The sequence below is a fragment of the Schistocerca americana genome, chromosome 9 (assembly GCF_021461395.2).
Source record: "Schistocerca americana isolate TAMUIC-IGC-003095 chromosome 9, iqSchAmer2.1, whole genome shotgun sequence".
In the NCBI taxonomy this organism is placed as follows: domain Eukaryota; kingdom Metazoa; phylum Arthropoda; class Insecta; order Orthoptera; family Acrididae; genus Schistocerca; species Schistocerca americana.
In genome coordinates this window covers 118,905,157-118,923,906 of record NC_060127.1, presented here as the reverse complement: position 1 = coordinate 118,923,906, position 18,750 = coordinate 118,905,157, and the positions used below count along the sequence as shown (strand labels likewise).

The following is an 18,750-nucleotide window of genomic DNA, read 5'->3' as shown; positions in this document are numbered from 1 at the left end:
CAATAATTGCATTTCACCCACTGCTTTTGGAAATACAATTTTTTAATTACACATTTAAACTTTTTTGTACTTTTTTGTATGCTATCCTAAATAATTTTCGTTATACATAATTTTATGTTCTTCTTTTAGTTCAGTAGACTCAGGGTATGTATGTTATTACTCCCTGAAAATCTGAATACTCTACTTAAAGTGGTTCCTAAGATTTAGGCAAAAATGCAACAGAAAATGTAAATTTTCAGGAATGGCTTCTAAAGTTTCAAAAGACTGTAACTCACTTAATATACGCTTACTTTTTTTTATTTTTAGTTACTCAGAAGCACTCTGCACCATACTGTGTTTTATCCTCTTGATCTTTTTCCAGGTTTTTTCTTCTTTCTGGCCAACTGTGCTGCATACTCTGCTTTATCAATGCGAACCTTATCCACCTGTTCAAGTTCTCTGATGCAGTTTTCTCCAGGATTAATTCCCATATGACATAGCACTTTCACCTTACCAATGTTTCCACCATTAAAAACAATAACAGCATTGCTAACCCTCCACTTTAGTGTCTTCATTCCAACAAAAACATTTTTTGTTAAGTGAGTCCATATAAGATTGTTGAACGACTCATTGGGATTTTGAGTCTGACTGTGACAACACGTCTTCAGTAATTGAGGATCTGTAAATGGGTTTTATGATATCCACAACTGCTGCTGGAATGGAATGTTTATGGCTGTATGAACTGTTTGAGTACTGTGCATTGCGATAACTGCACTGTGAATCAGGTCCAGGAGGGAAAAAGTGGTGTACTAGTTTTTCATCAGTTGACAGTCTGTGGAAGAAGGTAGCCCATATTGCCTGCTTCATTTTCAACAAATCCTCAGTATTATTTTTAATAGCCTTCCCATAATACTGCTGTAGTTCATCAATCATTTTGTCTGTCAGCCTGCCTCTTATGGTTTTACCATCAGAAAGTTTCTTGTCTCTCAAACTTTCTTTCAACTTCCTCAACCTGGTGCCCATCCTCTCTTGGATGTGACCATCACATTCCAGATTTGTGATAATCTTCTCACCATAAGGCTGAGCAGCTACTACACTGTTATATGCTGTTGAGTCTCCATCACCTAAGAACTTAGTGTAACACACACTACATGTTGAATGCAGTGTTTCCCTTTATTCGAAAATTTATTACCATGAAATCCACATTTCTTAAAAACACTTTGTTTTGGTGTCATACTTTACTTTTTGAGAGATTTACCAATCTGTTCATCACTTTTCCTTGGAAAAACGTTAGCACTTTGATATACAACGTGTGTCTATATTATGAAATGATATGATACTGTTTTTGACATTGCTACCAATACAAACATGTAATTTGACCTTTATAACACAGCAATCTACAGCCTTCTATTAAAATTATTAAATTACTGATTATATTAAATGAGGATGACAAAGGAATTTGAGTACTCTGAACTCAACTGAATGTAAGTTGAAATGTTCCTTCCATCTCAAACTCTCAGATCCTGTGCCCTCACATTAAGTCCGAGTTGTGGACACAGACAGATCTCACACTCTCTTAGCTATGTCCAATGCAAAAGACACACTACATGAAATATTGCTCTACAGATTTACTCTGATACATTTATTGGTGGACTCAGATTAATCATCTGAATTACTATGATATTAAATGAGTTTCCAGCTTTGCTTTGACCTGTGAGACATATCCAAAACTAGCACAAGACCTTCATCAATAATAAATACCCTGAAGCAATCCAACAACTTTCAGACTCCCAGATCTGACCACTAGACTGGAAAACGTGCCCCACAAAACACTCAAAGTCAAAAGGGAAGTAAATAATGCAAAATACACCAAACAAATGTAAGTTATAGGCCCAAATAGATTTGATCATCCTTGCAAAATCCATCACTTTTATCAAACACCACCTCCAGTTAGCCAGTGGGTCCACATTCTGATATGAGGTTTCTCCCTGACTTAACACTCATTCACAACACCAGACTTTGAATTAGGTAAGTTCCACATACACACATCAAAAAAAGTTTTCCATCACTTCAGTTCCGAGAGTTCCAGAACATGTACAGAAAATTGGAATAGAGATCAACATAAACATCATTTCCACCCTTATTATTGCTCATGAAAACCACAAATTGCATGTTGTAGCACCATCTTCAGAGATGGGGGTCCAGATTGTGGTACACACCACTACCTCTAATACCCAGAAACATGTCCTCTTGCATTCATGCATGCCTGTATTTGTTGTGACATACAATCCACAAGTTGATCAAGGCACTGTTGGTTCAGATTGTCCCACTCCTCAACAGTGCTTCAGCATAGATCCCTCAGTGGTTGGTGGGTCACGTCATTCCTAAACAATCCTTTCAGTCTATCCCAGGCTTGTTTGATAGGGTTTGTGTCTGGAGAACATGCTGGACACTCTAGCCAAGCAAAGTCATTATCTTGAGGGAAGTCATTCACAAGACACTCACTTCTGGCTTCAAACACCTGTTAAACTTAAAATATCTTCTCAATCTGACATGGCTCCCAACTCAATTCTCGTAGCCCTGAAGGCCACCTACTGATGCCATGGTTTTGCTAATTATGAGCAGCTCCATGAAAAGTGTTTTTATGATCCAACCTTTCTGCCAATTGATGTAGGAATAGAGTGCAGTTTCATTGGCCATTTCCCAGATGTCACTAAATCTGTCCAAAGATGTAAAGAACCATGCATGAGCAGAGCCTATTAGACGGAAGGGGTCCGACAGCCGATCACTTCCAGTCATTCCACCAGGAAGGAGACATGCGGCTTTTGTTGTCTGTAGTTCGACCATGCCTAGATGGTCAACACCACAGTTCAATCACATCTGCCTTGCTACTTTGTGCCAGGAAGGGCTCTCAACAATGGAGGTGTCCAGGCACCTTGGAGTGAATCAAAGCGATGTTGTTTGGACATGGAGGAGATACAGAGAGACAGGAACTGTCAATGACAGGCCTCGCTCAGGCTGCCCGAGGTATACTACTGCAGTGGAGGAATGCTACCTACAGATTATGGCTTGGAGGAACCCTGACAGCAACGCCTCCATGTTGAATAATGCTTTCCGTGCAGCCACAGGATGTCGTGTTACGACTCAAACTGTGCGCAATAGGCTGCACGATGCACAACTTCACTCTCGACGTCCATGGCGAAGTCCATCTTTGCAACCATGACACCATGCAGCGAGGTACAGATAGCCCCAACAACATGCCAAATTGACTGCTCAGGATTGGCATCACGTTCTCTTCACCGATGAGTATCGCATATGCCTTCAATGAGACAATCGTCATACATGTTTGGAGGCAACCTGGTCAGGCTGAATGCCTTAGACACATTGTCTGGTGAGTGCAGCAAGGTGGAGGTTCCCTGCTGTTTTGGGATGGCATTATTGGGGCCAATGTACGCCGCTGGTGGTCACGGAAGGCACCGTAACCACTGTACGATACGTGAATGCTATCCTCCAACTGATAGTGCAATCATATCAGCAGCATATTGGCAAGGCATTCATCTTCACGGACAACAATTTGCACCCCCATCATGCACATCTTTTGAATGACTTCCTTCAGGATAACGACATCGCATGGCTAGAGTGGCCAGCGTGTTCTTCGTACATGAACCTTATTGAACGTGCCTGGGATAGATTGAAAAAGACTGTTTATGGACGACATGACCCACCAACCACTCTGATGGATCTATGCTGAATCACTGTTTAGGAGCGGGACAACCTGGACCAACAGTGCCTTGATGAACTTGTGGATAGTATGCCACAATGAATACAGGCGTGCATCAGAGCAAGAGGACTTACAAGTGGGTATTGGAGGTACCGGTGTGTACAGCAGTCTGGACCACCACCTCTTAATGTCTCATTGTGTGGTGGTACAACATGCAACGTATGGTTTTCATGACCAAAAAAAAATGGCGGGAGTGGTGTTTATGTTGATCTCTATTCCAATTTTCTGTGTAGGTTCTGGAACTCTCGGAACTGAGGTGATGAAAAACTTTTTTATGTTTGTATTTTATATTCCATTCTGGATTTTCCATACATATATCAGTGAGATCATTCTTCAGTATTTTCGATGCTAAAGTTAATTTTGGATAACATCATGTTGAGTGTTTCAGATGTGGATGAGTGTCTGGTCAAAGACTCTGTCTGTCAGAATGGTATCTGCCTCAACACCCTTGGGTCCTTCACGTGCCTCTGCCGACCCGGTTACCAGCAGATCGGCAGTGACTGTTTCGACATTGACGAGTGTGCTATTGGAGCGGCTTGTGACCAGCTCTGCATCAACTTACCAGGTATTTCTCACTGCTGTGCTTCTTAAAATGATCAGTCTTTTTCCAGAAACTCCTTGACTGTGAATAGAGATACCTTTCTTTTTCAAGGAAAGCGAAAATAATTAAGAGATAAACTATAAACAAACACAAAGAAAGGCAACCACTCAGCTGTAGCTAATTGAGTCACAGTGCACAGAAACACGTAAAACACATAACAACACAGAAACTTGATTGGCTTTTGAGAGGTGAGTGGGGGAGGGGGAGGAGGGAGAGGGAAAAATAGGTATGTGTGAGACTGGAGTGGGAGCAGAGAAGTGCATGGAGGCAGTTGGAGAGCAGGGACTGTAGAAGGTTACCTTCATTATTCTCCATCTTGCACCAGTCTCTGGGTCCTTTCCACTTCCCATTCCAGCCTCACACATGCCTTCTACCCCTCCACTTCTCCTGCATAGCCCTTCTCCCATCTCTTCTTCTTTCCTCTCTCCCCGTCCCCTCTTTCCCCCACAGTGCAGCCTCTTGTCTTGTCCCTGCCACATCCCATGTCCCTGCATTCTCCCAATACAGCATCTTCCCCGAACACCTACCCAACTTTCCCTTCACTTCCCCATCCCACATCTCTCCTGTATCTGCACTACCCACCCCACCCCAGCTGAGATGATTGCTCGCTACAGTTTTGGACCTGAGCACCAGGAGGCAATACCTTGTGTGTGTGTGTGTGTGTGTGTGTGTGTGTGTGTGCGTGTGTGAAGAAGGCCTTTCTCCAATAGATTAATTAACTTTTACACATGTCTTTATGATGCTCAGCTCTTCCTGTATGTGCTGAACAGCAGTCTATCCTGATTCAAATTATTGCTATTCCATCCCAGATTTTCCATTATAGTTTCAGAGTCATAGCTGTAAACCCAAATGTTATTACCAGTGACAACTTTTCGAAATTGTTTAGATCATCCTGAAGCAATTGGTTAAGTCTTCCACTTGATATCATTTCTGATCATATTGGAATTGTCAGGTTACAAGCTTTGTTACAGTCCTCATTTTCAATACTTCTGACCGACTACATTCACTTGTACCACAACTTATTCCCGAGGTGTTGTAGAAGTCTCAGATGGTCTGTGAATCAGATCCCTCAGTTTCTGAATATTTTCTGGTGTGACCACTGACAGGAGCAGTTGTTGTCATCATTTTATGTCTGCTGATTTTTGAAATGGTTATATACAAGTTGTAAGTCAGTGCTGTCTCCAAAAGCTTGCTTCAAAATTTGGTGTGTTTCAGCAGCTGTTTTCCCCAAGTTTTAAATGAAACTTTGTGTGCACAAGTTGATCTTTCAGTCAGCCGTTGCAAAACCCCAAACTCAGGGAAATGTCATATTGAGAATACGCTCACCAGCAACTAACCAGATCTCTCAATTTGCAGCTAGTTCCCACACTCATTTACGAAAAATTCATGAGGGAACACCTAATGGTATTTTAGTGTACTCATAGCTGTTTGCTCACAAAATTCAAAACTTTTGAACTTTTGGACACCATCTCATATATGCTTTCTGTATGTGGGATACACAACATTCATTCTCACATTAGAGGTTCTTAAATTTTCTTTTAAAGCACCAACTTGGGATACACGTAGAGGGTGCACTAGGCTCAGATTGAATCTGCCTTATGGATTAATGATGGGAGTCAGTGTGCCAGCCAGCTTAGTGTTGTTTTTAGGCACTTTTCCACATCCACCTAAGTAAATACTGTGCTGGGTACTGTACCTGCCTCAGACATGGGATATGCAAACACTGCAGCATGTGGTTACACTAGGTACAGACCCAAGTGGTACATCAATTGGGAGTGGCAACCCCATCATAGTAATAGCCTGTAAATAGGTTTTCCAAAAAATAGGGGTATTGACCATTTAACAACTCCATTTTGCAATTGACGACTACAGTACCTAGTCCTGCCTTCTGAAGAATGTAGAATATTGCACCAAAACCCAAAAGGTGCCAAAAAAAATGTATTAAGAGTTTGACCAGACAGCAGATGAAACTCATGGTAGGTCTAATGACTCACCATGAGAACTACAGGCAACAGCTGCACGCAATGGGTATAGAGAAAGAAGTATTCTTTGTAAATGCAAACTATTTGGTACAGAACATGAAACGACGCAACTTTTAATCTAAAGTATATTACTGCGTGGCTTTTCTAAAATGTTGAAGAGAGATACCGCACAATAAACTTAGTTTCAATGTTGGCAACAGGGGGCTAGTACCAGTGTTGCTTGTATCCCCAAACATTAATTTTTGTATTCATAACAGGCAGTAACTAACACTACCATCTGATGTTTTAACCATTACATGAGGGGCCAGAATTTTGCAATTCACAGAAAAGTGTAACATATTAAGTACTCCTAAACAGAAAATACTCTTATACTTCAACTTAAAGCTCAAATAAGCATTTGTCATATTAGAGCCCGTATTCTTCCTGGAGAAAGTAATGAAGAAAATTTTTATAATTCAGTAAGAATGATGTAGCAGCAGTGAATATATTGTCAGAGTTTATGTTATTATTGCTGCACTAGGCCTGGCCTTTCTTTGCATCTCTGTTAACTGAGTAATCTCTGGGAGGTTTAATTTCTCTCATACCGGCTATAAAGTCTTTTTCCCAATATTCTCTTTAAAACAAAATTTCTGAAAACTCTGTGTGTCTGACTGTGATCTTTAATTTTTCCTTTTTTTTGTTTAGTACACAATTAGATCATATTTTTCTAACCTTTTCCTATTAAATATAGTAAATTGAGGTAGAATATGATACTGAGGTGAATATCCATAAGCCAGCTTATGAAACCATGAAAGTTCTGTTCGTTTTTTGAGGCCAAACTTGCTTAAAACTGTTCCTTCCTAAATTGTAATTTCAAGACCTTTTTACGATGTATATTGCTGTTTCGAGATTATTGTTTATAGCTCAGTCATTAATGATGAGTGTCCTATTAATCACTGTAATCTATAGAAAAAAACTACTAAAAATTCACAGCAGCTCAAAGTTCTAATAAAACTGTACAAGTAATTATGAGAGTTATCGAATACTTACCTCCTCAGCAGACAGGTGTAAATTCTCCATCTGAACACTCCAGAGAAAATCTCAACCACTCAGCTTGAGTCAAGCTGAACAACTAACCAAAACCAGTTTCATACAAAATGAGCAGCACTTTCATCGTCTCTTTATGTTATCCATAGTACATAATAATTGTAACTCTTGAAGCTGGTGACAGTTTTATTATTATTATTATTATTATTATTATTATTTATTTTTTCCCGTATGAACCCTATTGGACCATGCAGTGCTTATAGACTGTTTCTCAGTCAGCTCATGTTTTGCTGTAAACTTCCCATTCTGCAAATTTTGAGGGTCATCAGCAAATTACTGGAGGCACCATACCTCCTCCCATATATCAACAAATTAAAACAATTCCAGTTACAAACTGTACACTACATAATTCAGTACACAATGTGTCTTTACATACATAAGATAGCAAAATATTTATAATCATGATGTTTCAAAATTTTTGTACTGTCACAAACTGTGTACAATTTGCAGGGAGCTACCAGTGCTGGTGTCGGCGGGGCTTCACACTGTCGACCGTCAACCGCCGTCTCTGTGTCGATCTAGACGAGTGCTCACTAGGGGTGGCACTCTGTGCTGGGAACTGCCTCAACACTTTTGGTAGCTTCATCTGCCGCTGTCCCCCAGGGGCTACACTCCATGCTGATGGCAGAACCTGCATTGCCAAAGCTTTGGTCAGTAAATATGGATCTGTTTCTCACTGTCATTGTCATCTTGTGCCACAATTCACAATGTACTTTCTAAATTTTCATTTTTGTTCCCAATTGCACAACTATTTTCAATAAGATGTGTACTTGTATGTTGGGTAAGGAAGGGGGCATGCAAGGGGGTTTGTTAAATGGTGCCTATATGTATTGATAGCCACTTCTTGGGTGTACTGCACTAAAGAATTTTCCATATCTTAGTAATCATTGTAGCTTTGTATTTTCGCAGAACTCTTTTTTGAAATCTGGTTTCCAGGGCTGGCAGTATGAACTTTTGGAGACATTATCAGAACTAATGCTTCTTGATTTCAGTTTCTCATTGTGACAAGAGTTGCACAATATGTTGCAAATCCATACAAAATTAAAAGAAAGTTGAAACATATCTGGCCTGGCACTAGTCTGTGAAATCACTTATGGCCTACATTCAATGACTGGAAACTCCTGTTAGCAGGATAAATGTCATCCATTGTAAATGTGCCTCTATTTTTATATCAAGCAGATAAATGTTGGACTTTGAAATTATGACAGTCAGATGTGTGAAACTGCCTAAAAACTACATCCAGGATGGCTGGTACACCATCCTCATCATTAATCCGTTGGGCAGCTTCAGTCTGGGGCCAGCACCATGCCTTGTCCTGGAAGTGGTGCTTTAACATGCACGGCTATCTGGGTCCGTCAGATGCTCGTTAATGATCAAGCGATAGTTTTTATTATTGCTTTTGTTGTTTTTTACGTATGAACCCTATTGGACCATGCAGTGCTTATAGATTCATTTTGTGGGTCTCATTCTCTCACCATGAACTGTTTTTATTTTTTCTGTCCACTTGGTCCATGGTATTTTTGGAATCTTGTGTTCTGGCTTGTGAGCATACAAGCTGTGGCAGGATATTAGAGCAGCAGTTTCCCACCACAGAGCATGTGGCTGATGTTTGCTGTGGTGCTGTGGCAAGTGGCTAGCGTGTACACGGCCTTGGAAAAACCCGAGTGGATGCTTGGCAGGGGCGCATATGGCTGTGTTTGCACTCTTGGAGAAATTTATATGCCACAGAAAAATGGATAAAAACAAAACTAGGAGTGACACAGAAGCACGAGTTGGCACTTACGGACAGAAAAATATGTAAAGCTAAACTATCTAGATGTGCCACAAAAATATGTAATAGTTTAAAAGTTATTGTTGTCTTAGAAATTGTAAATTTATGAAAGTTCAAAAGCTAATATCTCTGCAATGCTTTGGCCGATTAATATGAACAAAATGTTTACAGATGCAGCTAGTAGAGCTGGGTGAAGGAGTCATAGCCAATTTAGCATAGGATGTACCATTTTCGAGTGAGAGGTTGGAATACGGGATTCGACAGAGAGAAACTGTGTTTTTGGTGATAAATAAATTTAAAGAGATGAAACTAGTGGCAGGATTCTAAAGTTGAAAAGGTAGATGAGTAATTATGTATGTATTTTTATTTGTTTATTTATGTTTGGTATCAAAAATCCGGGAAAAGCAATGTCATGTCATAAGAACGTTATTTGTGAGAAAACAGTGGCAGATACAGAAAATTGGACTTTAAATTATTTTTGCCTGGTAATTTTCCATATTTTTCATTGTATCATGTGTTTTTGTGTTTAGTTTTAGAATATCCATAATTTTTTGTCAAGCATTGTTTTGAGTTAGGCAGTCATTTCGAGGGTGCATAGGGTGGCCATCTTTGATGACTGGGAAGTTGAGTTTGAGTGAGGCTAAGAGCCGGATGTGCTGTCCATCTGGGGGTGGTAGATGGTTTTGAGCAACACTAAGAACCAGACATGCCACACATCTGGGGGTAGTGTGAGTTCGTAGCCACATTCGGGGACAAGCATGTATGTAGCAACTTTCAAAACCGATCAAGTGGAGCAAAATATAGTGATCTACAAAAGCAGACAACAGTGTATTTGTGAACTGTGAACATACTCCAGTGTCATGATCACAACATATGAATTTTATAGTGAACTGTTGTGGCATCAGTTATTAACAGCTGCCCTTATGTAAAAGCCCCTCAGACTGCATTTTAAGTGTTAAGTGAATTTATTGAAGAAAAATAAACTATTTGTTCAAATTATAAATCAACATGAGTGACTCAATATTTTAAATTTCACCACAATACCTGCCTGCATTGTTTTGTTATATTTTATTTCAACTTTAAAAATTGAGTTTACGACAGGTTCTAATGTGTTTGATGACTAAGAGTGTGTGAAGTGTATGTGCAAACTCCCTTTTCTCTTACATGAGTTGACTTACTTTGGAAAGCGCAGCTGATCTTCTCTGGACAGTCAGCTTCTGTAATCTCTACAAACTACTTCTCCAAAGAATGATGCTAGTCACTGGAATGTTTAAGACTTTCTCTCTCTCTCTCTCTCTTTGTGAAATAATGAGGTACTCGAAGGATGCTTTTCAACAACTATCGGTCTATTTGAACTTCCATAAAGAACAAAATTCACACTTCTCATATAAACCACTGACTTCTTGTAAGTCACCTGTGTTGTCTCACATTAGAAACAATTAAGTTACATTTACAACAGAGTGTTGTTTTGATAAACATAACTCTATTATACAGGAATCATATACATGTCTTGCCTCTAGCAAGTTAAAGTTAAAAGTTACTTAAAAGTCCTCTCAACTAAAATGTGCTTTTGTCACCAACAATAGTCACAGTTATAAAACAGCACAGAATAAGACAGTAATTCCTTGGTTCTGCCAACTTCCATGTTGCGACCGACAAGTACTTGTCGGTGCCGTTTGACCACCATGTCTACTGTCTTCTCACGATAAACTTCGGACCTGGATACACAGACAGGTGACGCACAGTAGATAAGGTTCCTTTCTCCCACTCACATCTAAAATATCGTGTGTTCGAGATGGTGGAAGGCCGAGTGGTTCTAGAATTTACGCAGAAATTCTTGAAACACTACAAGACGTGAGCTGGCACCCTATGATGAAAAGCATAGCCAAACATCGAGACCATCCACATGTCTGGGCCACTCAATTAAGCTGAGTGTAACTAATATATACAGTTTCGTGCTGTAGCACGTGTGGGCTCAGGCCAAACTATTCGAACTTCAATGTGTAGTGCCCAGTACCATCGTAGGTTGTACCTTTTGACTAAATAGATTTCTGTCTACTATTTCCACTGTTTCTTTTTGGACTTTCCTGAGATCCTTTTAACTTGTTGGATCTATTAATTTTCCAGCGTCCTGCATCATAATGTAGTATTAGCTTCATTCCTGAGAGTCACTGAATATATCCATAAAATTTCAGTCTTTAATCCCCCATTTTTTATGGGCCAAGAATTTCCCTCATAATCCATTGTTCTTCCTTCAAGATGTTTCCCAGACAACTTTCTCTGTTGATACTTAAAGTTTCACTCACATACAGAGCTTCAGGTTTGATCACTGTGTTGTAACATCTAGCCTCTATATGTGTGGACGTGCAGTTTTTGTTGCAGGTAACTTGCATACTTTCATACACACTCTTGCATTTCTAAAATCAAACTCTCTGTGCCTTCTTTTGTAGTCTCTTTGGCATTACAATCTCATGGAGATACTTGAAGTATCTGCCCCTTTTGATTTATCCATACTTAGTGTTTAATTTTTGAATATTAAATTTTGTGCAACTGAGATAAGCTTTTGCAGCACATTCGTTCAGGGATTCTATTTATTTGCTGTGATTTCACTCTTCACCAGTATCCCAAAGACAAAGAGATATTATTGCAGTCTTTTGTTGATCCAGTTTGATTAGGCTTCCAGTGATGTTTTTAATTCTTTTTCCCATGCCCTAATGATTTTTGTCTCAGATGGGATGAAAGAGTCCTGGCAACAATCCATCTCCTTGATAAATAGATTTTAATTTCTAAAATTTTACTTTTGACTTTGTATGTATGAGGGTTTGCTGGATTAGGCCCACTGTCTTTGGTTCTAGTTTCTGCCCTTCTAGGATGTCAAAAAGAGACTATTGGTCAACTGAGTCACATGTCTTTTTGAATCAGTGAAATTTTTTCACGTGAAGTGAGTGACAGCTGTGACAATGAAGGTACAACTGAAGGCTGATGCATTTGATATGAACAGAGTTTTCTGTGGGACTCCTGAAAGCGAATGTTGCTTGGTTATCTGAGAACAACTTGCTGAAGTACATTTATGACTGGATGTTGTTGTTCTGGAGGAAAGAGCAAAGGTTGTCCTATTCCTGTACTGGTTATACTGTACTATGACTTTAGTTTGTAATTATCTAGATGCTTTTGTTGGTTTCCAAGTGATATTCTTATAAATGTAACACATTTCCAGACCTTCTAGTAATATTTCCAATTTCATATTTTGATATTAGGAGTTCATCTCTATTATCTTTGAGACTTCTTATGATTGGATGAAGGACATGCAATGAGGGCTTTTTTTCAGAATAACAGTTTTATCCATGGTTCCATCTTCTGTTTTCCAAGCAGTTTCAACTGTTACTGTATTTTGTCTGTAGCTCTTCCAGAAAAAATAACTGTAAAAAAAAAGTCCAACTGAAGGTGTTGTAAATGACTGAGACAGTGTGTAAAGCTGTTTGCTCAGAGTTCCAACACATATAAATAGATTAGGGCTCATTTTTATGTTCAGGTTTGCTGCCCCTGAGAAAAAATGGTACTCTATAGTGGCATTCTATTACACGCAAACAAGTGGGTCTGTCACTTCAGCTATGTTCATTGGTGTTGCATGGCATAATTGGGTATGAAGCTGCCATTAATGATGCTTGAGGAATACTGCCTAATATTATATAATCCTGAACTCTACCCTAATCACATTGTCATCCTAAACCTGAACAGTGTTTAGCAGCATTTATTGCTTATTTGGTGCATTAATACTAATTGTGGAGGGGTTCATTATAAACTCAAATTATATTTAGCTCAATCAAGGATGATTTTTTGTCATGGGATTTTAGTGTGTGAGTAAAGATGCAAATAAAAACATTTATGCTTCACATACTTTCAGGCTTTTATTACAATAACTCATTAAATCACTGAAAACCGAACAGTATATAATAAGCACAACAGTGTGCTCAACTAATAATGAGCCAAACAAAATTTAAGTAATAGATAATAAGCCATATTGTCACAGCAGTGATGCTATTTATAATCTTTCAACAATTATTCCATTTCTTGCTTTGTTAAGTTTGTTCTTTCAATTGCATTTATTATAATTAAACAAAATTATGACAGGCTACACATGATAAGTTATTCAGTGTTCCTCATTACATGTGTCAGCATCAAATCCTTTTGCAAAATTTGCCTCTCTAATACAAATTTCAGTTTTGTATAAATTTATACCTGTCTTAAAGTTCATTGAATGCTTTAATGTATACAGTAACTATACCTTACATAGACTTATCAAAGCTCTGTTTCATGTCAGTTCCTTATATTTTTAAGTGACAAATTGTGGGTTTACTTGACTTAAAACAATGAAGTATCTATCTACCCTCATTTTATTGTTACGGTATTGTTGTTATTATTATAGATTGTAAGATATGCAGCCTTTGATATTTGATTTGAGGATGAAACAAAATACACAAATTATTAACCAAATGTGATGACCACCTACTCATAAACTGTATATTATTGTCAATATTTTGAAATAACAAATTATAAAACTGAAATATATGAGCATACCAGGACCTTTATTAAAAGTATAGATTGTATAATATACTAATGAAAATTGAACACTAACAAAAAACCATAAAGTTTACTTTCAGCAAAGATCTGCAATTTAAAAAGTGTAGACATTTATTCCAATGAACATAACAACAGTAACTCTTTGTACAACAATTATATGTCTTCACTGTACACTCTGCGAGAATCAATTGCTCCTGCAGATTTACATTACTTTATATAAGTGACACAATTTTGGCCTGCCTTCTGCACAGGAATCCAGAGATCACTCTCCACACATTGTGCTACACAGGGGCTCAACAGTACAGCCACCAGGAGAGCAGAGTATGTTGGAACTGCCCACAGCACGTGCTGGTAAGTCTTGAGCAGTGTCTTACTGTCATAATGACAAGCTGGGTGGCCTGTAGCCAATTGAGCAGATCTCTGCAGTTCAAGAGGTGTGTGGCTCTATCCCTGGCCAGTCTTAAGGCTTTTTCGTCTCTTACTACTTCTTTTGGCCCTGGCAATAATTTGTTAATGTAAAAAATTGTGAGTTGGAGTCCACATTAAACTGTAGGTTCCATTATGATATAAGCACAATAAATGTAGTGTATCACAGCTACTATGAGTAAGTAATTAGGTATGATGTAATCTTCTGTGGAAATTTAGCCAACAGCATTAGACTCCTAAAAAGAAAAACTGTCAGGAGTGTGTGTATCAGGGAGATTCATGTCACACCCTAGTGTGTGTGTGTGTGTGTGTGTGTGTGTGTGTGTGTGTGTGTGTGTGTGTGTGTGTGTGTGTATATATATATATATATATATACACACACACACACACACACACACACACACACACACACACACACACACACACACTCCTGGAAATTGAAATGAGAACACCGTGAATTCATTGTCCCAGGAAGGGGAAACTTTATTGACACATTCCTGGGGTCAGATACATCACATGATCACACTGACAGATCAGAGGCACATAGACACAGGCAACAGAGCATGCACAATGTCGGCACTAGTACAGTGTATATCCACCTTTCGCAGCAATGCAGGCTGCTATTCTCCCATGGAGACGATCGTAGAGATGCTGGATGTAGTCCTGTGGAACGGCTTGCCATGCCATTTCCACCTGGCGCCTCAGTTGGACCAGCGTTCGTGCTGGACATGCAGACCGCGTGAGACGACGCTTCATCCAGTCCCAAACATGCTCAATGGGGGACAGATCCGGAGATCTTGCTGGCCAGGGTAGTTGACTTACACCTTCTAGAGCACGTTGGGTGGCACGGGATAAATGCGGACGTGCATTGTCCTGTTGGAACAGCAAGTTCCCTTGCCGGTCTAGGAATCGTAGAACGATGGGTTCGATGACGGTTTGGATGTACCGTGCACTATTCAGTGTCCCCTCGACGATCACCAGTGGTGTACGGCCAGTGTAGGAGATCGCTCCCCACACCATGATGCCGGGTGTTGGCCATGTGTGCCTCGGTCGTATGCAGTCCTGATTGTGGCGCTCACCTGCACGGCGCCAAACACGCATACGACCATCATTGGCACCAAGGCAGAAGCGACTCTCATCGCTGAAGACGACACGTCTCCATTCGTCCCTCCATTCACGCCTGTCGCGACACCACTGGAGGCGGGCTGCACGATGTTGGGGCGTGAGCGGAAGACGGCCTAATGGTGTGCGGGACCATAGCCCAGCTTCATGGAGATGGTTGCGAATGGTCCTCGCCAATACCCCAGGAGCAACAGTGTCCCTAATTTGCTGGGAAGTGGCGGTGCGGTCCCCTACGGCACTGCGTAGGATCCTACGGTCTTGGCGTGGATCCGTGCGTTGCTGCGGTCCGGTCCCAGGTCGACGGGCACATGCACCTTCCGCCGACCACTGGCGACAACACTGATGTACTGTGGAGACCTCACGCCCCACGTGTTGAGCAATTCAGCGGGACGTCCACCCGGCCTCCCGCATGCCCACTATACGCCCTCGCTCAAAGTCCGTCAACTGCACATACGGTTCACGTCCACGCTGTCGCGGCATGCTACCAGTGTTAAAGACTGCGATGGAGCTCCGTATGCCACGGCAAACTGGCTGACACTGACGGCGGCGGTGCACAAATGCTGCGCAGCTAGCGCCATTCGACGGCCAACACCACGGTTCCTGGTGTGTCCGCAGTGCCGTGCGTGTGATCATTGCTTGTACAGCCCTCTCGCAGTGTCCGGAGCAAGTATGGTGGGTCTGACACACCGGTGTCAATGTGTTCTTTTTTCCATTTCCAGGAGTATATAAGGAGCAATCACATGGGGAGGAAGAAAGGAAATGAAACTTCATGGATCGAGAGGGTATGTGATGTTATTTCAATGGTGACAAAATCGAGTCACATTTACAAAGAACTCGACAATATGAGGCCACATATGAGTACCTCATTGCACTCCCTCTTACCTCAATTTGTGCACTGGTTTGGTTGGGGAGGTTCTCATAAAGGCACTGTGTGTTCTCCTGAGGCAAGCTGGCCCAAAATTGCTGCAACCAGTCCTTGAAATCCCGGATCTGGCACTGAGATGGAATTGACATCCGATCTGGTCCCAGTGTCAGGTGAGTGAGCATTATCCTGTTGAAAACTTGCACCATGATGCTGTCAGAGGAGAGGTAACATGTGAGGATGCAGGATGTACCACCGTGCAATCAATGATTACCATCCATAAACAGATGTCGTATCCCGTGGCTCCTCAAACTGTGATGCCAAGAGTAACAACACTATGCCTCCCCAGAACTTTGGAAACAACAGCACCTCTCTCCAGATCACCACTGTACTCTATGAAGGTGGTCCTCCAGAGTTGTGCAGAACTGTGACTTATCACGTGACAGTGCAGTGCCATTCGTCAACAGTCCATGGTCCCATTCACTGCACCACTCCAAATGCAGACATTTGTGTCGTGGTGTTAATGGCAGCTTACATGTGAAATTCCTTAGTCCAGCAGCTTCTAGTCTCTAACCAGTGGTGTGGGATGACAGAGAAACTTGCAGGGAATCCATTACTCATTTTCAGATGACTGGCACAGATGTGATCGGATTAGATGTGCTCAGTGCACAGTGCAGTGGTCCTCCCCTGTGGTGGTCAGAATAGTCAACAAGAATCATGAGAACAAGTACATTTGCCCTTGTGTTTCACATTCCAACATCAAGTCACCATCACATCTGAACACCCGACAGATCTGATTATTGCACGATTCGACCAGCGTGCCGAATGGAGACCCACAGTGCTGCCTGTCAGCAGCTGATAATACTGCCTCACAGAAGTATGCAGCTTCTCAAAATGTCCTTCACAGTGACTGTTCAACATCTGAAATTTTTCACACCTCTTATATACCCTCCCATGCTCTGTAACAACCCTCAACAGAAAAACAGTACGCAATCTGATGGCTGTTCTGATTCTCATAGAGAATTGCAGCTCTTATCAATTACATACCAACCAATGATGCACACACTATCAAAAGTATCCAAACACCCTCCAAAAACACTTTTTTTTCACATTAGGTTCATTGTGCTGCCACATACTGCCAGGTACTCCATACCAGTGACCTCAGTAGTCATTAGACGTGAGAGAGCAGACTTTGACTGTGGTTAGGTGATTGGGTGTCACTTGTGTAATATGTCTGTACCCAAAATTTCCACACTCCTAAACTTCCTTAGGTCCACTGGTTCCGATGTGATAGTGAAGTGGAAATGTGAAGGGACACGTGCAGCACAAAACTGCTCAGGTCGACCTCGTCTGTTGACCGGTAGAGACAGTTGAAGAGGATTGTAATGTGTAATAGACAGACATCTATCTGCACCACCACACAGGATTTCCAAACTGCATAAGGATCCACTGTAAGTACTATGACAGTTAGGCGGGAGGTGAGAAAACTTGGATTTTGTGGTCGAGCAGCTGCTCATAAGCCATACATCACACCGGTAAATGGCAAACGATGCCTCACTTAGTGTAAAGAGCGTAAACATTGGACAATTGAACAGTGGAAAAATGTTGTGTGGAGTGACGGATCACGGTACACAATGTGGTGATCCGATGGCAGGGTGTGGGTATAGCGAATGTCCGATAAATGTCATCTGCCAGCGTCTGTAGTGCCAACAGTAAAATTCAGAGGTGGTAGTATTATGGTGTGGTTGGGTTTTTCATGGATGGGGCTTTCACCTCTTGTTATTTTTCCTGGCACTATCACAGCACAGGACTACATTGATGTTTTAAGCACCTTCTTGTTTCCCACTGTTAATAAAATTATAGGTAAAAAGATGAAGAAGCAAGCTAGGTCCCTGCTGTCCCCAATGAAAAAGAAAAACAAACTGGAAAAGAAATAGTGCAAATTACCTTTCATAGGGAAAACATCAAATAGCATAAGTAACATATTGGAGCCAAAGGATTTCTATGTGTTTTTCTATGTCCCACAGACAATAGGTACGTTCTTGTTCAATGCAAAAGACAAACAACCAGATATCACAAAAAGTGGGGTTTATAAAATCACATGCTGTGAGTGTCAGTCTTGCTACATTGGACAGATGGGGAGGTAAATCTGTACCAGGCTTAAAGAACACCTCAGAAGCTGGAGATTGAAGAAGCCTGAGTCAGCATTTGCAGAACATTGCCTGAACAATAACCACAAATGCACAATACATGTACAAGTCCTACACACAGAGCAAAAGGGGGCCAACCTCAACCAATAACAAATCTTGGAAATTAAAAGACAGATGGGCATATCCCCACACCTATTATTAAATGAGCGAACCCAGTTCAGTTATTCACCTCTTTTAGATGAGATCACAACCCAATGATAGAAGCAAAACTTTGGGCTCCAGTCCATCATAGTTAGAGAGTTCCAGGCTGATGCATAACTTTAGTCTGGGCATTGTTGTGTAATAGTTAAATGTGTAATTTGTTAAAAAATGGTCATTGACATAATTGCACATTTAGCAACTTAAGAAG

At 40.8% G+C, this 18,750-nt stretch overlaps 1 protein-coding gene across 3 annotated transcripts in view; it reads left to right on the top strand.

Annotated features, from left to right (window-relative positions):
* The window catches only part of LOC124551220, a 146,667-nt gene that overhangs the window by 44,391 nt on the left and 83,526 nt on the right, over positions 1-18,750 (top strand). For all 3 annotated transcript variants that reach the window (XM_047126210.1, XM_047126209.1, XM_047126211.1), the window contains exons 2-4: positions 4,149-4,325; positions 7,880-8,079; positions 14,033-14,132. In XM_047126210.1, the coding sequence (XP_046982166.1) occupies positions 4,149-4,325; positions 7,880-8,079; positions 14,033-14,132 (477 nt within the window). The remainder of the gene's footprint in view (positions 1-4,148; positions 4,326-7,879; positions 8,080-14,032; positions 14,133-18,750) is intronic.